Genomic DNA, 17,881 nt, shown 5'->3' on the forward strand with positions numbered 1-17,881 from the left:
GTCTTTCATGACCATAGATCACGGGTACGCAAACTAAGGCCCGGGGCTGGATCCGGCCCAATCGCCTTCTAAATCCAGCCCAAGGACAGTCTGGGAATCAGCGTGTTTTTACATGAGTAGAATGTGTCCTTTTATTTAAAATGCATCTCTGGGTTATTTGTGGGGCATAGGAATTCGTTCTTCTTTTTTTCCAAAATATAGTCCAGCTCCCCACATGGTCTGAGGGACAGTGGACTGGCCCCCTGCTGAAAAGGTTTGCTGACCCCTGGCATAGATAATATTATTTTGATGTATAAAAAGCCGACTCCACTCTGTCTTCCTAAAACACAAGGTCAGACAGGTTGCCTAAGTGTCTCCCATGGAGTTCTCTGGACTTTAGTAACTCTTGTCAGCCACTTGGTGCAGGATCAGATTCACACTCAATGATGGACAAGAGACTAGTTTATTTGGGTGGAGTGATCAATTATCTGCACTTCATCTAAGCAAAAGCAGAGCTTTTGTAGTGAACCAGAAGACGTCAGCTGGACAGCAGCACCTACTATTCTTGTCAGAATCAATTATTTTAAAACTTGATCTGATCGAAGATCTGTCAGATGCTTAAAAACAACTGTCTGAAGTGATTTTCGTTATTTTGGGATGCTGGAATGTGAAGCCGCTTTTCTGTATTTGTTTTCCTACATAAATAACACTTAGAGCGCCCTAAATCCCAAGGGATGCTTTTTGTCTCTCTCTTATCTAATCAGAGGTATTTATGAAGCATCAATCATAGCTGTATCTTTTGCCTCTTTGTGTGGTTGGCGCTTAGCTCTATCAGTATTCAAATATTGAAGGAATGGTAAGAATTTAAATTGCATTGATGGCTGGTGGGAAGTGAAAAATGGTATGCCAGTTATCGCTGCGGGGTCAGCAAAACAAAATGGCTTGTATATTTTTCAGACCTATGTCAGTTTTGCATCTGCTCCGTGGAGATTGTCCAAGAGGATAAGGGACTCGAGAAGACTCTCATCAGTTTCCTGGGATCTTGGTTTGAAGCATTGGGGCAGGGAAGGCTTAGGACCCATTCAGTCCCACAAGGGCTACAGTTTCTTTTGAGCAACTTTCCAGCGGATCACATGCAAGTGGTGGGCAAGACAAGAGACAAAAGTGTGTGGAGCAAAGAATAGAAATGCTACCTTTGTATAATAGGCCACTTCACACACACACACACACACAGAGAGAGAGAGAGAGAGAGAGAGAGAGAGAGAGAATGAACAAACAGTGAATCCAGACTGTGTTGCCTTAGATTGTGAGTGCCAGATGAAAGCTGAGTGCATAAGTAACTCATTCCCAAGCTGCATTCCACATTCAGGACAGTTTTTTGATTTTTTAAGTACCTCTTCACATAGTACATAGTTGAACTATGGAACTCACTCCCACAGGACCAACTTGGATGGCTTAAAAAGAGGCTTAGACAAAGCGGTTTTTTGGCTTGTGGTGTTAGCCAATGGGGAGAATGGTGATTGTATTATATCAGGCCAACAAACATTGTAAGCACCAAGTTTGAATGCAGCTCATCTACAGCAGAATGAAACTTCGGTTTTGTTGTATACTTAGGCAGCACAAAACAAGGGGGACACATGAAGGGTGGGTTGCGTTTGGTGGGTAACCTGGCCTGCACAACTGTCATGCATTTCACTGCTGGGCTTATGTGGAAGGTATTCCTGATTGCCTCTGCCTGTTAGTTTAAATTGGTCCATCCCAATATCCTTGCCTATCTTTTCTGTGCTTTAGAGTCATCACAGAGAAACCCAAGGCTTTCTGAATGCCTCCTTCTGGTGTGGTTTGAGAACTAATAGGTGATGAAGCAACACCTATATAAAATGTCATCTTCAGTCATTGCGTGTAAATAAGTAAATATGGTTGAGTGGGTTGGTGAGTTCAGAATGAGCCAAGTTGCCAGTTGCTAGAGATGTAAAAGAGATGCCATGAGAGTGGAATTGGTGTCACAAAAGTCTCAATGGCTTCCGAAAGCAGAAAGTGTCTGCCGTGCAGTAGTGACCTTTGAGGAGCTGGCTCTGCCAGTCTCCTAAACACAGCCCCTTCCCTCTCTCTCTTCTGGTGGCACATGCTCCAAGGCAGTTAAGGAGAAGGCAGGCAGAATTGTAGCTGTATAGGAACAAGCAAATTAAATGTCCTTTGGATGATGAACTATACCCTTGTCTTCCAGAAGAGGGCTTTATTGGATCTGCCCAGAATGTGTGAAGTCACATTTCTTTTACTAAATACTGAAGTTCCTCTTGGTCCACGAAAGAAAAAAATATGTAGCGCTGCTGATATCTAAGTTCCAAAGTTTATTCCAAAGCAATAAATAGATCAATATAATTCTATATTAGCATCAAGTGCCAGGAGCTGAAAAACGGGACTGCTACAGCTGGTGTGGTTTAAAGTAGCCTCAAGGAATAAAAATGCTCTGAGTATATCTTGCAAGAAGGGATGTCTTCACGCCAAGCTCAAAAATTCAGCAAGGGAGCCAGCTGTACCTCCAGAGCAGCGCTGGGCAATCTTCTTTAGCTCACGGGCCACAATCCCTTCAAGGCTATCCCCAGCACTGGCTGGTGGTGGGTGGGTGTTGTGGTCCAACACATCTTGGAGGGCACCAGGTTGCTGAAGGCTGCAGACTAAACCGTTCAACACCATCTTCTTTCCACATGGGACTGGCCATTCTGAACTTTGCTGTATCTGGAACCTGCTTCTTGAAATGACCCACTTTGTCCAGACTTATAAAAAAATCTGTATTTACTGAAGCAATCAGAATTTTCAGAACTCCACTAGTCTTCTATCGTTTCAGCAAGAGACCAAGGCTTCCACTGCATTAACAACAGCAACCCTTGCCTATGAGTCCTGCAGGAAATAAAATGTGTTCTTATACATGGCAGGATGGGAAAGATCCACTGGGCGCTATAATATTTTGGGCTCTGTAGTCTCACACTTCCTGAGGGTATGAGGGTAAAAGAGCAGGACTCTTCATCCAACATCTCTCTCCACTGGGTCCTTGACATTTGTATGTGACCTCTGGGAGGTTTTAAGCTGAGCTCTTCAAGAGCAAACTCACATTCAATGTTTAATTAAGAATGATAACAGGATAAAATGTTATTGGCCTGGTACAGGGGCTGGTCTGGCTACACCGAGTGCAGGCAGCTGAGCAGCCAGCAACCAAATGGCACCATTGGTGCAAGATCTTGCTCTGAGTGCAGGTGGGGGGAAGGGGGGCAGTCACTGCATCAGCAATTCCATAAGCAAAACCCCCTGCGGTTTAGGTTCAGAAGAGGAATCCAGGCGCTTCAGTCTGGACTTGGGACCAAACTTTTCAACAATCTGTGCTTACCTTTTGGCATTTATTGCTTCAAAATAATGTATTATTTCCAAAAGTATTGGAACTTGCAAACAGAGTTTATTATTTGCATTAAGAGGCGGCAAATGAATTACTAATATATAGCACATTTTTTTGTGTTATATTCTTATCCTGTCTTTCCAGCAAACGGAACTCAAGGGAACTAACAGCAATAACATACAAATTTAAAAAGTAATATAATTAAATGCCTTTCACTGCCTGAAACTAATACTCCGAGACGACTTAAACCATGAAATTATAAAACAATAACATTCTTTTTAAAGCTCTCAAAATAACAAAGCGGCTGCAATCCTTAGGCTGCAATCTTATAGCCAAGTAGGCTGGGAATAAGTCTCAATTAGCTCCACAGGACTTACTTCTGAATAGACATGTATAGGCTTGTACTGTAACAGCACTATCCTAGGTACATCCATTCAGAACAAAGCCCCTCTGAGCTCAGTTTTTAGGACTCCAACCTAAAAACTATATCATATCTGTATCAATTTCAGCAACATTTGGGGATTTATCCTGGAAGTCTTTTGCAACTCAGCAAAAAAGGGGTTCGCATGGGGCTAAAACAGAGTGGGAGACCTCCAGATTCCTAAACTGTCTCTGTATATTTGACCTTAGATCTTTGATCTTAAGACTGACATTCTAAAGTTGCATCCTCTCCAATGTCCCCCCTCTCTCACTTATCTGACCTTGAACCTGAATCTATCCTCCTGACAACAAACAGGCCAGCATGGTTGGCTGCCTTTGTTCAGCTTTGTTAGCTGGCTTGGAACCAGAAACTTTTCTATCTAAGTTATGTACTTCCTATAATAAACAGTTTTGTTATTTTTCTTCAACAAGAGGTTGCAAGTAGTCTCTTTAACCAGATCCCCCAACCACTACCCTCCACATTCAAGAGGTTTCAGGCAAGTACTTACTGCTTACTGCCAAGCAAATATGCATATGATGGGAGAACATTGGACTCAACTGGCAAAAGGATATCTATCTGGGTAGAAGGGGCTGCAAATAGGTTCTCCTTTCAGGTGGGTGCCATTGCCATTCTAAGAGAACAATGGAAGTGTTTGTGGTGAGTTCTGGCACCTCTTTTTCCTAGGCCTAGTGAAAAAACAAAAAAGCTCAGTAGAAAGAAACCAGGCTCACATTTATCTGGGAATGAAGCCTTTTAAATTCGGAGGGATGGGCCCTGCCTTAGTCATGCTTAGAGTAGACCCACTGAAGTATTGTAAGCATGACTAAGACACGGGTCAGCCCAGCAGGAACATGCTGCAACAGGGACCTGGATTGGGTCCAGGGGCTCGTGAGCATGGCCGGGTTCTAGAAGAGGCAGCCCTATGCGTTGCAGCCCCTCTGGCTCAGTTCACACAATCCTGGGGCTCCGAGGGGCTGGTGTGGGAGTGTGGCAGGGCTGTGGGTTTCCCTTTGCGAGGATCTGGTTGGCCACTGTGAGACCAAGATGCTGGACCAGGCAGACCCATCCACCTGCTGGGCTCCTCTTACATCTGCAACTCACAACAGCTGCTTCTTCATGTAGCACGTAGTTAAACAATGGAACTTGCTCCCACAGGAGACAATGATGGCCACCAACCTGCGTGGTTTTAAAAGAGGATCAGACAAATTCATGGAGCAGAGAGCTATTGATTACTAGCTGCAATAGCTGTGCTCTGTCAGACGTAGCAGAGAGCCAGTGTGGTGTAGTGGTTAAGAGTGGTAGACTCGTAATCTGGGGAACTGGGTTCGTGTCTCCACTGCTCCACATGCAGCTGCTGGGTGACCTTGGGCTAGTCACACTTCTTTGAAGTCCCTCAGCCTCACTCACCTCACAGAGTGTTTGTTGTGGGGGAGGAAGGGAAAGGAGAATGTTGAGACTCCTTAGGGTAGTGATAAAGCGGGATATCAAATCCAAACTCCTCCTCCTCCTCTTCTGAATGCCAGTTGCTGGAGGCCACGGGAGGAGAGAGGGCTCTTGTGCTTGAACCCTGCTTGCTGGTTTCCTACTGGGGCATCCAGTTGGCCCCTGTGAGAACAGAATATTGGCCTGACCTAGCAGACCCTTTTTTTTTTGTTCTTATGAGGTGCTGCTCACAGGAACTGCTAGCTGAAGGGTGGTTCATGTGCCTGCAGGACGCAGCACACTGTCTTGTGGAGGAATGTGTCCTCCCAGACTGAGCACCAGAAACGGAACTTACATTCTGCCTCCCTAACTCAAGGCTTTTTTTTCCAGCCAGAACTCAGTTCCGGCCCCTCTCAGGTGGGTGCCATTGCCCTGATAAGACAACAAGGGAAAGTTCCTGCACCTTTTTCTAGAAAAACAGCACTGTGTACACTCAATGCTTTTCTGCGGACCTAGTTCACGCATTCAGCCACTACTGATCAAGGACATACAACTCAGCATAGATAAAGAAAAGGATGGATGTGTGCCTGTGTGAACTGGGAAGGTTGCCGTTCTCACAAACGGAGTCTCCCCATGGGCCCTAACTTGTGTGGGGATAACTTGCTGCCATCTAAGACTGTGGATGCAATGAGAGAGGGATTCCTGGCAGATGCGCAAAGCAGTAAAAAAGGAAACCATGAGACACACCTTCTGGAGACCTGTATGGGGAAGGGGGCTTTGGTAGGCCAGGCGTGGCCTTGCAGGTCAGCACAAGTGATGGAGGGAATGGCTGGCAGAAGCAGGCCAGTGTGCTTGGAAGCCCCGTCACCATTCCCTCTCTGGCTTTTCCATGGGTCCTCTTGGCACAGGGCGCACAGTCAGGGGTGGGTGGGATAGGCCTTGTCCCATGCCGTGGGGGGGGGGTGGCATTCAATGGGCTCTGGCGAGGCAGCATCCGGGAGCATGGAAGAGTGAGTAGTAGGGCCTTTCCCAAGGTGTGAGCGTGCAGCACAAAGAATCCCCCCTGCTTTTAAGCGTCCTCCCTCCCTGTTAGAGGAGCGCAGTCACATGAAGGGAATGCGGGGGGGGGGGAGCTCCTCCAGCGGCTGCTCCTCCCGCCCGGCGTCCCCCCCCCTCGGGGGCTGACTTGGTTAAAGTCATTGTTTGGCTTCGGCATTAACTACATTCCAGAGGGACGCAGCGCCCCGTCTCCTTCCTCCTCCTCCTCCTCCTCGCATTCCTGCCCCACACAAAGAAGTCCCTCCCTCCCTCGCCGCACAAAGGAGCAGCCCGGCGCTGCCTCGGGCCCTCCCGCCCCGGATCTTGGAGCCCAGCCGGGCGGGGAAGAGCCGAGCCGAGGAGGAGGAGGAGGCCGGCCAGTCAGCCAGCCGGGCAGCCTCGAAGTGCAAATTCCTCCGCCGAGCGCGCCATTGACTGGCCCCAGCAAACTTCGCGCAGGCGGGCGGGGACGCTTCCCCGACAACGCCGCCTCTCCCTCCCTCCCTCCCTCCCTCCTGCCGCCGGCCCGCCGGCCGCTCTGCCTGCCTGGCGAGCTTTGGTTCGTAGTGAGAGCCTCGGGGCGGGATGCCCGGGAGGTGACTCTCTTGTAGCCGGAGGCAGCGCTTGCGAGGCGGCACCGGGCGTCGGGCCGCGGCGGCTTCTGCTAAACTTTGCCGTCTGGAGCGCGCGAGGGCGGCGGCGGCGGCGCCTCTCCTCCTCCTCCTCCCGCCGGCATGGAGAGGTACGAGGAAGGCTTGGGGAAAGCCAGCAAGTTGATGGCGGAGCTGGCGCTCTACGACGAGGGGCTCGGCCGCCGCAGGAGAGACCACCAGCCGCCGCCGGAGCTGGACGGGCGGGCCAAGAAGCAGCTGAACGGCGGCGGCGGCGGCTGCACCACGCTGGGCCCGCCGCCGCCGTACCCGTCGGCAGAGGCTCCTCAGTCGTCGTGCCTCCCGCTGCGCTCCCTCAACGGCGGCGCCGAGGACGGCTCGTGTCCGCGCTCCGAAGTAGCGCTGCCTTGCTACAAGCGCTACTCGGCCGAAGGCTACCCGCGCGGCAAAGGAGGCGGCGGCGGCGGCGGCGGCGGGGGAGCCAGCCCGCGGGCCTCGACGTGCTACGGTGGCGGCGGCCCGTTGGCCAGCCCGCGGGGCAGCTTGGTAGCCGGGGCCGTCGAGGCGTCTTCGGCGCTGAGCCCGCGCTCCAGCTACGCCAGCACGGCCAGCGACACGAGCAAGCACTCCAGCCCGCGCGCCAGCCTGACCAGTTCTTCCGACGGCGGCGGGGGTGGCAGCGGGAGTAAGCCGAGCAGCAACCGCACCAGCGGCATCAGCATGGGCTACGACCAGCGGCACATCAGCCCGCGCTCCTCCTTGGCCGGCGCCGTCGAGCTGGAGGTGGCAGCCTCAGCGGCTGGGCGCCACGGATCCGGGCCGGCTACAGCGGCGGCCATGGCGTCGGGGGCCATCGCGGCGGCTCTGGCCAGCCCGCGCTCCAGCATCTCCAGCCACAGCTCGCGCAGCTCCCGGGGCTCGATGGGCGCTTACCCGGAGTTCCAGCTGCCGTCGCCGCGGGCCTCGCTCCTGCCCGAGGAGGGCCTTCTGTTGCTGGCTGAGCAGGCGGCGGCGGATGCCTACCCGAGGCTGCATGCCCAGGCGCCGCCGGTTGCCCTCGGGGGCCCCGACGCCGCCGTCTCCTCGCTGTCCTACGGCTCGCCGGCCGCCAAAGGCGCGGCGGCCGTCTCTAAGTTCCGGCTCCCCTACCAAGTGACGCCGTCGAGGGAGAGCGGGCCCAGCCAGGTGGAGCGGAGGCTAGAGGCGCTCACGTTGGAGCTGGAGAAGGAGCTGGAGATGCACATGAAAAAGGAGTACTTCGGTGAGTGCATTTGCGGGACAGCGCTGCGGGGGGGGGGGGTTCTTCTTGCGAAGGTGGCATTCAAGAGGAAGCAGGCAAGAGGCTCTCCAAAGAGTTACAGCTTTAGGAAGTTATTAGGCTATATTCCTATATGGAGCCTGTGTTGCTTACACAGACTGGCAGCATCTCTTCAGGGGTTCAGGCAGGAAGTCTCTCCCAGCCCTACCTGGGGACTGAACCTGGCGCCTTCTGCTTATTTCTTAATGTTTAATTCCCACAACAGTCCTGTGAGGTATTTTAGACTGAGAGGCAGTGACTGGCCCAAAGTCACCCAGGGAGCTTCATGGCTGAGTGGGGATTTGAACCCTGGTCTCCCAGGGCTTAGTATTCCAACACATTAACCACTACACCACACCAGTAGGCCTAGATGCCTTCTGTCTTTGGTCCATCAAATTCAGTATTGACCCTCCAGGATTTTCCAGGCAAGGAATTTTTACCAACCACAGCTGGAGATCCCAGGACTTGAACCCTGAACCTTCTGCATACAAAGGTGGTGCTCTAAAGTGTGCTCATTTTTTAAATTTGCTTTTGTGCGTGGGGGTGTAAATCCAGCATAGGGTCTTACTAGACTCATTTGCAATTCACTCAAATCCTCTTCAATTAAAATAATAAGTGGGTGCCTCCTGAGGAATCAGTTTGGGGTCATAGTATCATCAGCTGTGTTTGTTCCCTGCCCCATGGTGCTTACAGTCTAGGCTTTGATGCAGCTGGTGTGGGGGGCAAGAAAGGGAGAAGAGGGGAAGATAGCAGAAGGTGAGAGTAAGCAAATGCAAGCTTAGTGCTTAGAAAATGTTTGGAACATGTTGCTCCCATTTCTGACTACCCGCATCCTTGTGTGCCTTGTTCTTGCCCAGGCAAATCTTGCAAGGGCTGCAGAAATTCCTCTTCCTTAATTCTTAGGTGCCGGAAGAAATGACTGTTGCATTCCACTGACTTTTTTCAGGGTTGCTGACTTTATTTACTTATTTGAAATGTTTCATGTTTGTGTTTTGCCGAACAGAGACTGAAGCTACAGTCGGGTGCAAATATCTACTTGCATGCTTGTCTTTGGGCAAGTAGCAAGCAGATCTTTTGTTAGCTGGATGAGAATTTGTTGTGTGTCCCCCCCCCCCCTTTTTTTTTGAGCTGTTGAGGCATAAACATACAAGAGTAGGTCTTCAAAGGCTAACAACCAGCTTCAAGTAAATAAGCTGAGGACTAGGAGGACCCATGATTTATTTGCAAGGATGTGTGATAAGGGATTGATCAAAAGAGGTGCTCCTGTCATCTCCAAAGTTCACCAGGCTTCTAGTCCTTCTGTGGCCAGATGGAGAGGGGATTTTTGTAAAATCCACATTTAGTGGATTCAGTGGATTTTCAAGGAGTTGGAACTCTGCATGACAACCCCTATAGCCACAGCATAAATTATTATTGGTGGTAATGGTAGGGGTAGTAGTAGTATCATTATATTTGTTACCTGCCCTTCACCAGTGAGTCCTGGGGGGCGGGGGTTGCAACAATTTAAAATTCAAAATTAAAAGCACATAAAACATGCTACATTCTCAAGAATAGGGTGGGTCCAACACCTGGAAGCACACATTTCAGGTGTCGAAAGGTCAGGGGTAAAGAAGTGCATCTTAAGCATTTGCTGAAAGCTATATAATAATATAAATAGCTATATAAAGCTATTTGCCATCACCTCCTGGCAAATAGAAGGGGAAGAAATGGAAGCAGTGAGAGATTTTACTTTCTTGGGTTCCATGATCACTGCAGATGGTGAAAGCAGCCACAAAATTAAAAGACGCCTGCTTCTTGGGAGAAAAACAATGACAAACCTAGGCAGCATCTTAAAAAGTAGAGACATCACCTTGCCAACAAAGGTCCGTATAGTAAAAGCTATGGTTTTCCCAGTAGTGATGTATGGAAGTGAGAGCTGGACCATAAAGAAGGCTGATTGCCAAAGAATTGTTGCTTTTGAATTATGGTGCTGGAGGAGACTCTTGAGAGTCCCATGGACTGTAAGAAAATCAAACCTATCCATTCTTAAGGAAATCATTGGAATAACAGATCCTGAAGCTGAGGCTCCAATACTTTGGCCACCTCGTGAGAAGAGAAGAGTCCCTGGAAAAGACCCTGATGTTGGGAAAGATTGAGGGTACAAGGAGAAGGGGATGACAGAGGATGAGATGGTTGGACAGTGTTCTCGAAGCTACCAACATGAGTTTGACCAAACTGCAAGAGGCAGTGGAAGACAAGAGTGCCTGGCGTGCTCTGGTCCATGGGGTCACAAAGAGTCAGACACGACTAAACAACAAACAACAAATATAGTAAAGGTGCCAGGTGACCTCTGCGGGGAAGAAGAAGAAGAGTTTGGATTTGATATCCCGCTTTATCACTACCTGAAGGAGTCTCAAAGCGGCTAACATTCTCCTTTCCCTTCCTCCCCCACAACACACACTCTGTGAGGTGAGTGAGGCTGAGAGACTTCAGAGAAGTGTGACTAGCCCAAGGTCACCCAGCAGCTGCATGTGGAGGAGTGGAGACGCAAACCCAGTTCCCCAGATTACGAGACTACCACTCTTAACCACTACACCACACTAGATTGTGGGGAGGGAATTCCACATTCTAGGGGCTGCTTCAAAGAATGCCCTCTCCTGCGCCACTCCCAAATTTTTGAGCGAGATGGAAGAAATGAACATGTGACCAACGCAGCGAGGCATTCTGGATTCAACAAACAAAATCTCCCCTCTGCCCGCTGCTTAACTTTCAGAACTCTGCTGAAGAACTCTGGTGGGCTCAGAAGCTTGCTCACTATTATAATGTTCTGGTTGGTCGTATTGAAACTTTTCAAAGTAAAAGTGATGGTGGGGCCTTTGGCCTCTTCTTTTGCTTAGCTTAGTTGGTAGTTTTCTTTCTCGCGTGCAAAATCTTACTTATGTGCTGGGCAGGGGATTGGCAAATGGTGATCTAGGCAATGATATTCCTGCCCCTGCTGTGAAATTGGTGGCAGTGCTTCGTCCCTAACCTGCTGCACTGCTGTGTGAGCTATGCAGGAGCCACTTTGGGCCTTTGCTATAAGGGGCATGCTGGCTGAAAAGTTGCAGGGCTTCATGCCTGCCTGGTCTGGTTGCCTGTGCTACTGCTGCTCTGCTAAGTGAAGAGTTTCTAACCTGAAGCAAGGTGAGGCTTGGGGCATTTGAGGTGGATTTTGTACTGTAAGCTAACCACACAGTGAATTCTTCATGAGTGCCTGGAGCTTAGGTCCTATACCAAAAGAGGCATGTCTAAGCCTCTTGGTGAAGTTTTTACATTTTGCTTTAGGGGGGGGGCAGGGAGATTCTTTAACATTCACCTGCATGTACTGTGGAGTATTATTTGCAGAAACAGATTTAGAGGGTGTACCTGATCTCAGATAAACCCACCACAGGAAAGAGGGAAAGAGGTTCCCAGGAAGAAAAGGGAGGGCAAATGGAAGAGAGAATCATAAGCATTAGAAAATGTGACATTAGCAGAGTAGAAAAGTGCAGGCAACACACACCCATTTACAGGGGGGTTACGTCCCGGGTCATTGTGCACATCTGCAGAGTGCATGTAAGCCCACCCCGTTCTGCCCTCTTCAGGTGCCAGACATGGCATGCACGGTGATGCATGCATTGAATGCTACAAACTGAGAGTTGCCTGTACACTACAGGAGAGAAAAGCACATCTTTGAAACCCTAGGGATACCAGAGTGTGGTGTCCAAACAACTCCTCTATCAGTTACAGTTCTTGACGGCGCTCACTGGCAGGTGGGAGAAGTCAGCCTAGCTCAACTCACAGAAATTGTTTAGAAGGGTACATGCCCACTTTGCTTCCTAACTTTCCTTCTAGGAGGGTTTAGAGACCTACCTCTCTCTCTCTTTTCATATAACCTCAGAGTCCGCCCCCCTTCTGGCTTGGGTCCTGGTGCAATTGCTGGCAGTCCCTCCACCTCCCAAGCGCTGGAGCATAAGAGATTTGAAGCAGTGTTTCTCCATGTCCTGCAGCTCTTGAATGAAGATTTCATTCCCTGCTGTTCACAGTGCTAAAGGGGCATAATGCAAGCTTCCCCAACCTAGTCCCCTCCAGGTGTTTTATGATTCATTGATAGACCATTTGTCTCCCCCTTTTCCGCAAAAAAAGAGGCTTCTGGAGTGGCTTGTATACAGTCAGTTAAAGCAAGACAGTCCTTGCCTTGAAGCTTACAATTGAAAAAGAAAACAACACACAAGGGGAAAGGAACAAGGAGGAAGAGGGGAGGGAATCAAACTCAAGCAACAGTTCTTAAGCAGTTGCTCTTACAGCGACCGACTGGCACAGTTCAAGGGTAGGAGGTGCCTGATGAAACAGCTTCCCATCTCCACCACTGAGGCAGCCTGATGGAATGATAGCTTTGGACTACAAACTCCCGTCATTCCCAGCCATTAAGGCACGTCTGAGGGGAACTGGTAGTCTTTTAATATCTGGAGGGCACCAGAATGAGGAAGGTTAGCCTAAGGTATGGCTGCAAAATCTGTAGAGCTCTCCCTCTCTCCTTTCGATGAGGAAAGCAACCAAGCAAGAGAAGACTGTCGTGGCCCGGGGGGGGGGGCAGAGGCTAGATTAGCTACTCCATGGCAAGTGATGGGTCTGCCTAGACTTGTGAAACATGAGAAGTCATGCAAGGTCTTTCAGCCAGGAATTGGGTAGATCGGGGCTTGAGTTGGAAGGCTTTTTCACTGCAGAAAGAGAAGTATTTGCACATAGATTGCTTAACATCTGGAAGTATAGGCCTGCCTGCATCTCTTAACGTGGTTCATGCGGTGAATTGAGATGTTGCATCTTCTGTGGAAGAGTCTCCCTCTGAATACCAGCTGTGGAGGGCATCTTGTTGTATAGTTTAGATGCAGGGAGAAGCTAAGCCAAAATTTGGCTTAGTGTGTTGTCCAAACCCGGGATCATGGTTAAGCTCTTTCCACCTTAACTATGAGCTGTAGTCAAGTTTGTTCTTGGCTGGGAGCAGCTTTCTGGGAGTATGGCATGCTTTTGTGGTCCTGGTAAAGCAAGACTACCTAGGATTACTGTGATGTAGTCACTATGTTACTGATCGTATGAAACAGGTGTTCTTAAAAAATATAGGAGTGGAAAGATTCTCACCCTTCATTGCTGGATTCTGTGCTGAGAGAGCCAGTTCATGTGCTGCCTCCTGCAGCTTCCTGCTGGCTCTTACATATTCTTTTCAACTTGTGCAAGTCTAAGGTTCTTGGAGGAAAGTGCATGGCTGACCCACGTGTACAAACTCAGTCCTTGCCAGTTCCAGCTTGTTAGGCTGGCCAGGTCAGAACTGGCAGAGAGGTCAGGGACAAAAAGAAGAGGATACCTTCACCCTGGTATGGCTCCCCTTTATTACATACGTAGCCCAACAGGACAACAGCAAGAACCCACCAACAGCATACAAATCAATCAGTGTTAGAAACTGAGATATGAAAGCCAGGAGCTAAATGGCACCTTAAACCTAGGTTATGGGTGCAACAACGGAATGTCTAGGCACACTTTTTTTTTATAACAAGAATACAAAGCTGAAAATGAATGAACCGCAGCTAAAATGTTATGTTCATTTTTCACATGGTCTAGTCCTTCCCCTCCCCACCCCCCTAATATTCTTAAGGGGGTCTTTTCTCCAGTCTTCAGAGAGTAGATGTAAGCGGGGAGGCAGAAAAAGGTCCTCCTTTCCTTCCACTCTGCAGTTTTAATCTGAAATTTTAGGTGCAGTACTGCGTCCAGAACTCAGAAAGTGCTCATGCTAATGAAATTACCTGTCGCAAAATGCGCCTAGAACAATGGGAGTTTTGAACACTGAAATCAGTATGGCTAATTTGACCCAGCAACCCCCTCCCCCCACAAACAAATCTTAGTGCAGCCAACTAAAGACATCCAGCCATGCCCTGGGCCTCCTCCAACCTCTCTCACCACCAAGGAAATATAATAAACAAATAGAAAAAGAACCTACCCAAGTGCAGCTGACATAAAAACCACATATGCACCAAGTATTACCACCCCTCCCCCTTCTCCTTCTCCCCAACTTTATTCTGTATACAACATTATTAATGTCTCACTTCAAATGTCAAAAAGATTCTACAACCTGAAAAAGAGACAATACATGTTCTTTAATAAAAAATATTTTAAGAACAAAACAAACAAAAACTGGCAGAGAGGGTGACAAATGCTTCCATAAGCAAGGAAGTTCCGCCATCTAGTTTGAAAGCTGAAGTTCATCCTCTGCTTTAAAAAACAAGTCCTTTCTAGTTGGAAAAAAATATATTAATTTCATTCATTCATTCATTCATTCAGCTTATCTCCCTTCCTCCCTTTCAAATAGGCAGTAAAAGATCAACCATTATCCATTTTGGGGCAACGTGTATGGACTGTTGACTCAAGTTCAGGATTTTTGGGGTGATGCTACTTCTGTCGACCCATTTCAGTCTGCCATCCAATCCAGTTTTGGGACTGAAATGGCTTTAGTTACCTTGATGCCAGGAATGGCTCAGAGGCTGGCGCACTGAACCTCTCAGCACCTTTCAGAATTGTACACCACCCTTTGCCAATTTGATGCCAACCTGAGGATCTGAACTGCAAATCTTGTCAGACTCCGCTGAGGCAATCTGCTGTAACTTTTTCTGAATTGTCCTGCCAGGCTAAGGGGAACTGTATTACATTGATTTGCTCATAGCAAATGCCTTCCCTTCTCTCCAAGGAACTCAAAAGTTATCCCACCCAAGTACATCTTCGCAACAATCCTGTGAGGTAGGATAGGCTGAGAGCTAAGGTCACCCAGTGAACTTTGTGACTGACTGGGAAATTGAATGTGGGTCTCTCAAGTTTTAGCTCTAGTTGGTATGCTATTTGCGTTGCTTTCTAAATGTTATTAAATTTGTTTTGGCTGTACTTCTGTGTCGGGCTGCCCTTAGAAGATTGTTCTTTGAGGTCACCTGGTGGGTTGGTTTCTGAGGAACTGATTGGAAAGCCAGGGGCGCTTTTCTGCTGTGGCCGCTGATGACAGGACTCATATATGGAATCCTCCCTTCTGGGAAGTCAAGATGGCCTTTTACTCTGTCAGGAATTCCTCAGTGCGAATATCAGTTGAGAGCAGATAGAATTCCCTGAATGACAGCATCAATTGGCCCCTTAATTATTTGACTAAATGGCCCATGAAACCTAGAATGCCACCTCATAGGTGGTAGTGTGTGTCTCTAGTACTTCACAGTGGTACCATTTGTGGGGTAAGCTGCTCTCCCTACCCTTTCCCCACATCATTTCTGAGGAGGCAGACTATAGGGAGGTGGATGGAAGCCTAGGGCTCACCAACGGCCTCCATCTGTTGTCTTGGCTGTGTACCACTTCAGAATGTAGGTAGGGGCTTGTGTGTTGGGAGGGCTGCCCTGCAGGAAAGGAAAACACCTACCTACCTACCTACACACACACACACCCCAAATTAGCAGGTCAAAGAGAATTTTCCTCCCTGACATGCTAGTCTTCCATATGAAAGGATTTTAAATACTATTTGGAGGAGCATTCCATCTTGTGGTTCTCCCCCCACCCCACTTGCTGCCTGAGGTGGTACAGCACAGACACAGGTTTTACCACCTTCGCGAGAATTAGGAAATCAAATGTTCCTTCACCTAATCTTTTAACAATGTTATAAAATGTAATGGGACTATTAGAAGCAACTTTAATTTTCATTGTTTCACAAGATTGGTTGCTTTTGTGGGGAACATGGGTGCCAAGCTTTGTTGATGATTAAAATACTCCCCCCCCCCACACACACATATGGGTAATAGTTTTAAAAATATATGATCAGCTGGATAACTCAGTTGGTTAGAGCATGGTGCTGATAATGCCAGGGTTGCAGGTTGAATCCCCGTTTGGGACAGCTGCATATTCCTGGATTGCAGGGGGTTGGACTAGATTGTGTGATTCTATGACCCTATGAGTATTTGACTGGTCAGTTGACCAAATCCTTTATAATTGGCCAAATGCCAAGCCCCCCTGCGTGCCCATCACATCTTCCCCTATATTGCTGCAGTTAAAGGAGATTGCTTGGTATTCTAGTTTAGGCTGTAACCCAAGTTCACATGGGGGCAGTGAGGGCATTCAAGAGCATGCATTCCTTGTTTTTGTGTTTCTAACTCTTCTTAATTGTTTTATATGTAAATTGCCTTGAGATGGTGGTTTAGAAGGCAATAAATGAAATAATAAACATTAATAAACAAGTGTGAAGAAGCAACAGCAGCAAGAGCTGGGGTTGATGGCAGCACAGCCATGCTGATGGGAGTTGTAGTCTAAAACTAGAGCATCAGGTGGATATTGGCTGATCTTTAGAAAGTGCAGGACTTCATGGCAAACAAGTATCTGTGTAAAGTATGCCCTGGAGCTAAGTAGATTGAATGCCATTGTCCCAGGGCAGGGAGAACCTGTTCTCATAATTGCCTCCACTTTAATCAGAATGCTATAGCTTTAAAGCTGCAGTATAAACCTGCTTGGGTTTTGGCTTTTCATCAGTTGCGTGAAGAACATATGTAGGCTTTCTATACCCATTTGCCCTAGGTGTCTATAAGTAAAATAGTAAAATATTTCCTTGGATGTATATGTCAGCAATAAGCAACTGTACTTCCTCCCTTCTTCCCGCCTAGTTCTGAGAAGGCAGGAGGTAAGAAAATGGGTGAGGGGTCTAGTGTTCCTAATGTTTACAGTAGGGCTCAATCTGTGTCTTGTAGGTGTGGCCTTTCATGATGGAGAGGAGAAACTCTTGCACATGTAAAGATAGCATGTCAGGGATAATGAGTTCTCCTGGCATGCTAGTCTTCCAGATGAAAGGGCTTTAAATAGGTATTTGGGGGAACATTCCACTATGTAAGTCTCCACTTGCAATCAGAAGTGGTACAGCCCAAACTCTGGCTTGCTGCCTTCATGAACTAGGAAATTAAATGTTCTTGGTTGCAGTGATGGATCACAAAGTGGTTCTGTGGCTTGCAAAGTGTGAACTCTTGGTTAACTCTGAAGAATGACTGGTGCAAAATCGGCAATGAGAGAGAGACTGGCAGCCACATTCCTTGCCCCAGGTAGATCTTGCTTAGCTGGCCAGAAAACAATGACTCTGGCAGGCTTTTGGTTTCATGGCTGGTAACGCAGAGCAGAGCTTGTCAATCTGTGGGCTGGGCTTTGCTAACTGTCTGTTACTGGCTGTGTCTCGGCTGGCTGCGTGTATCACAAGAATATATCTTGCCAGCCTTGGCATGTTGACTCATCCTCCCTGTAGGTCCATCTCCAGAGATTTCAGTGTTTCCAATTACTGTGCTTTGTGGAAGCCATGCAGCTAATTCTGCAATCAAGCAATATACAAACACTGTTAAATAAGAATTATAAAAGCATTCTGGTAGCATTCTGAGTTTTGTGGGATGCTGCTGGTATTCATTCTGTGTCTGGAAGAGTATCTTGGCACCAGCTATCCTTTCCTTTCCCAAGGGAGGAAATTGCTGGGATGGGTTTCATCTTGCTGCTTCGCGTGCCAGTTTTGTGGAGGAAAATGTTGACCTGATGGTGCAAATGATGCTGTCGTTGTGATCTTCCAAAACAAATCGTAGTATTGGAGACAACGCTCAACAGTTGTGTGTACTAGAGCAAATAAATTAAGTGCAGATCCATGGAAGCATTTACTTAATTATTTTCATTTATTTATTTAGGGT

The 17,881-nt window shown here is 48.1% G+C and overlaps 1 protein-coding gene across 2 annotated transcripts in view; it reads left to right on the plus strand.

The window, feature by feature from the left end:
- The first annotated feature begins 6,518 nt into the window (after nucleotides 1-6,518).
- Nucleotides 6,519-17,881, plus strand: part of WTIP (WT1 interacting protein) — a 57,131-nt gene continuing 45,768 nt past the window's right edge. For both annotated transcript variants that reach the window (XR_013841891.1, XM_079988422.1), the window contains exon 1: nucleotides 6,519-8,123. Coding sequence is in view for 1 of the 2 variants with exons in the window: in XM_079988422.1 (XP_079844548.1) it covers nucleotides 6,986-8,123 (1,138 nt within the window). In the remaining variant the exon portion in view is untranslated. The remainder of the gene's footprint in view (nucleotides 8,124-17,881) is intronic.

This window comes from Podarcis cretensis (genome assembly GCF_951804945.1).
Source record: "Podarcis cretensis genome assembly, chromosome: 8".
Lineage (NCBI taxonomy): Eukaryota > Metazoa > Chordata > Lepidosauria > Squamata > Lacertidae > Podarcis > Podarcis cretensis.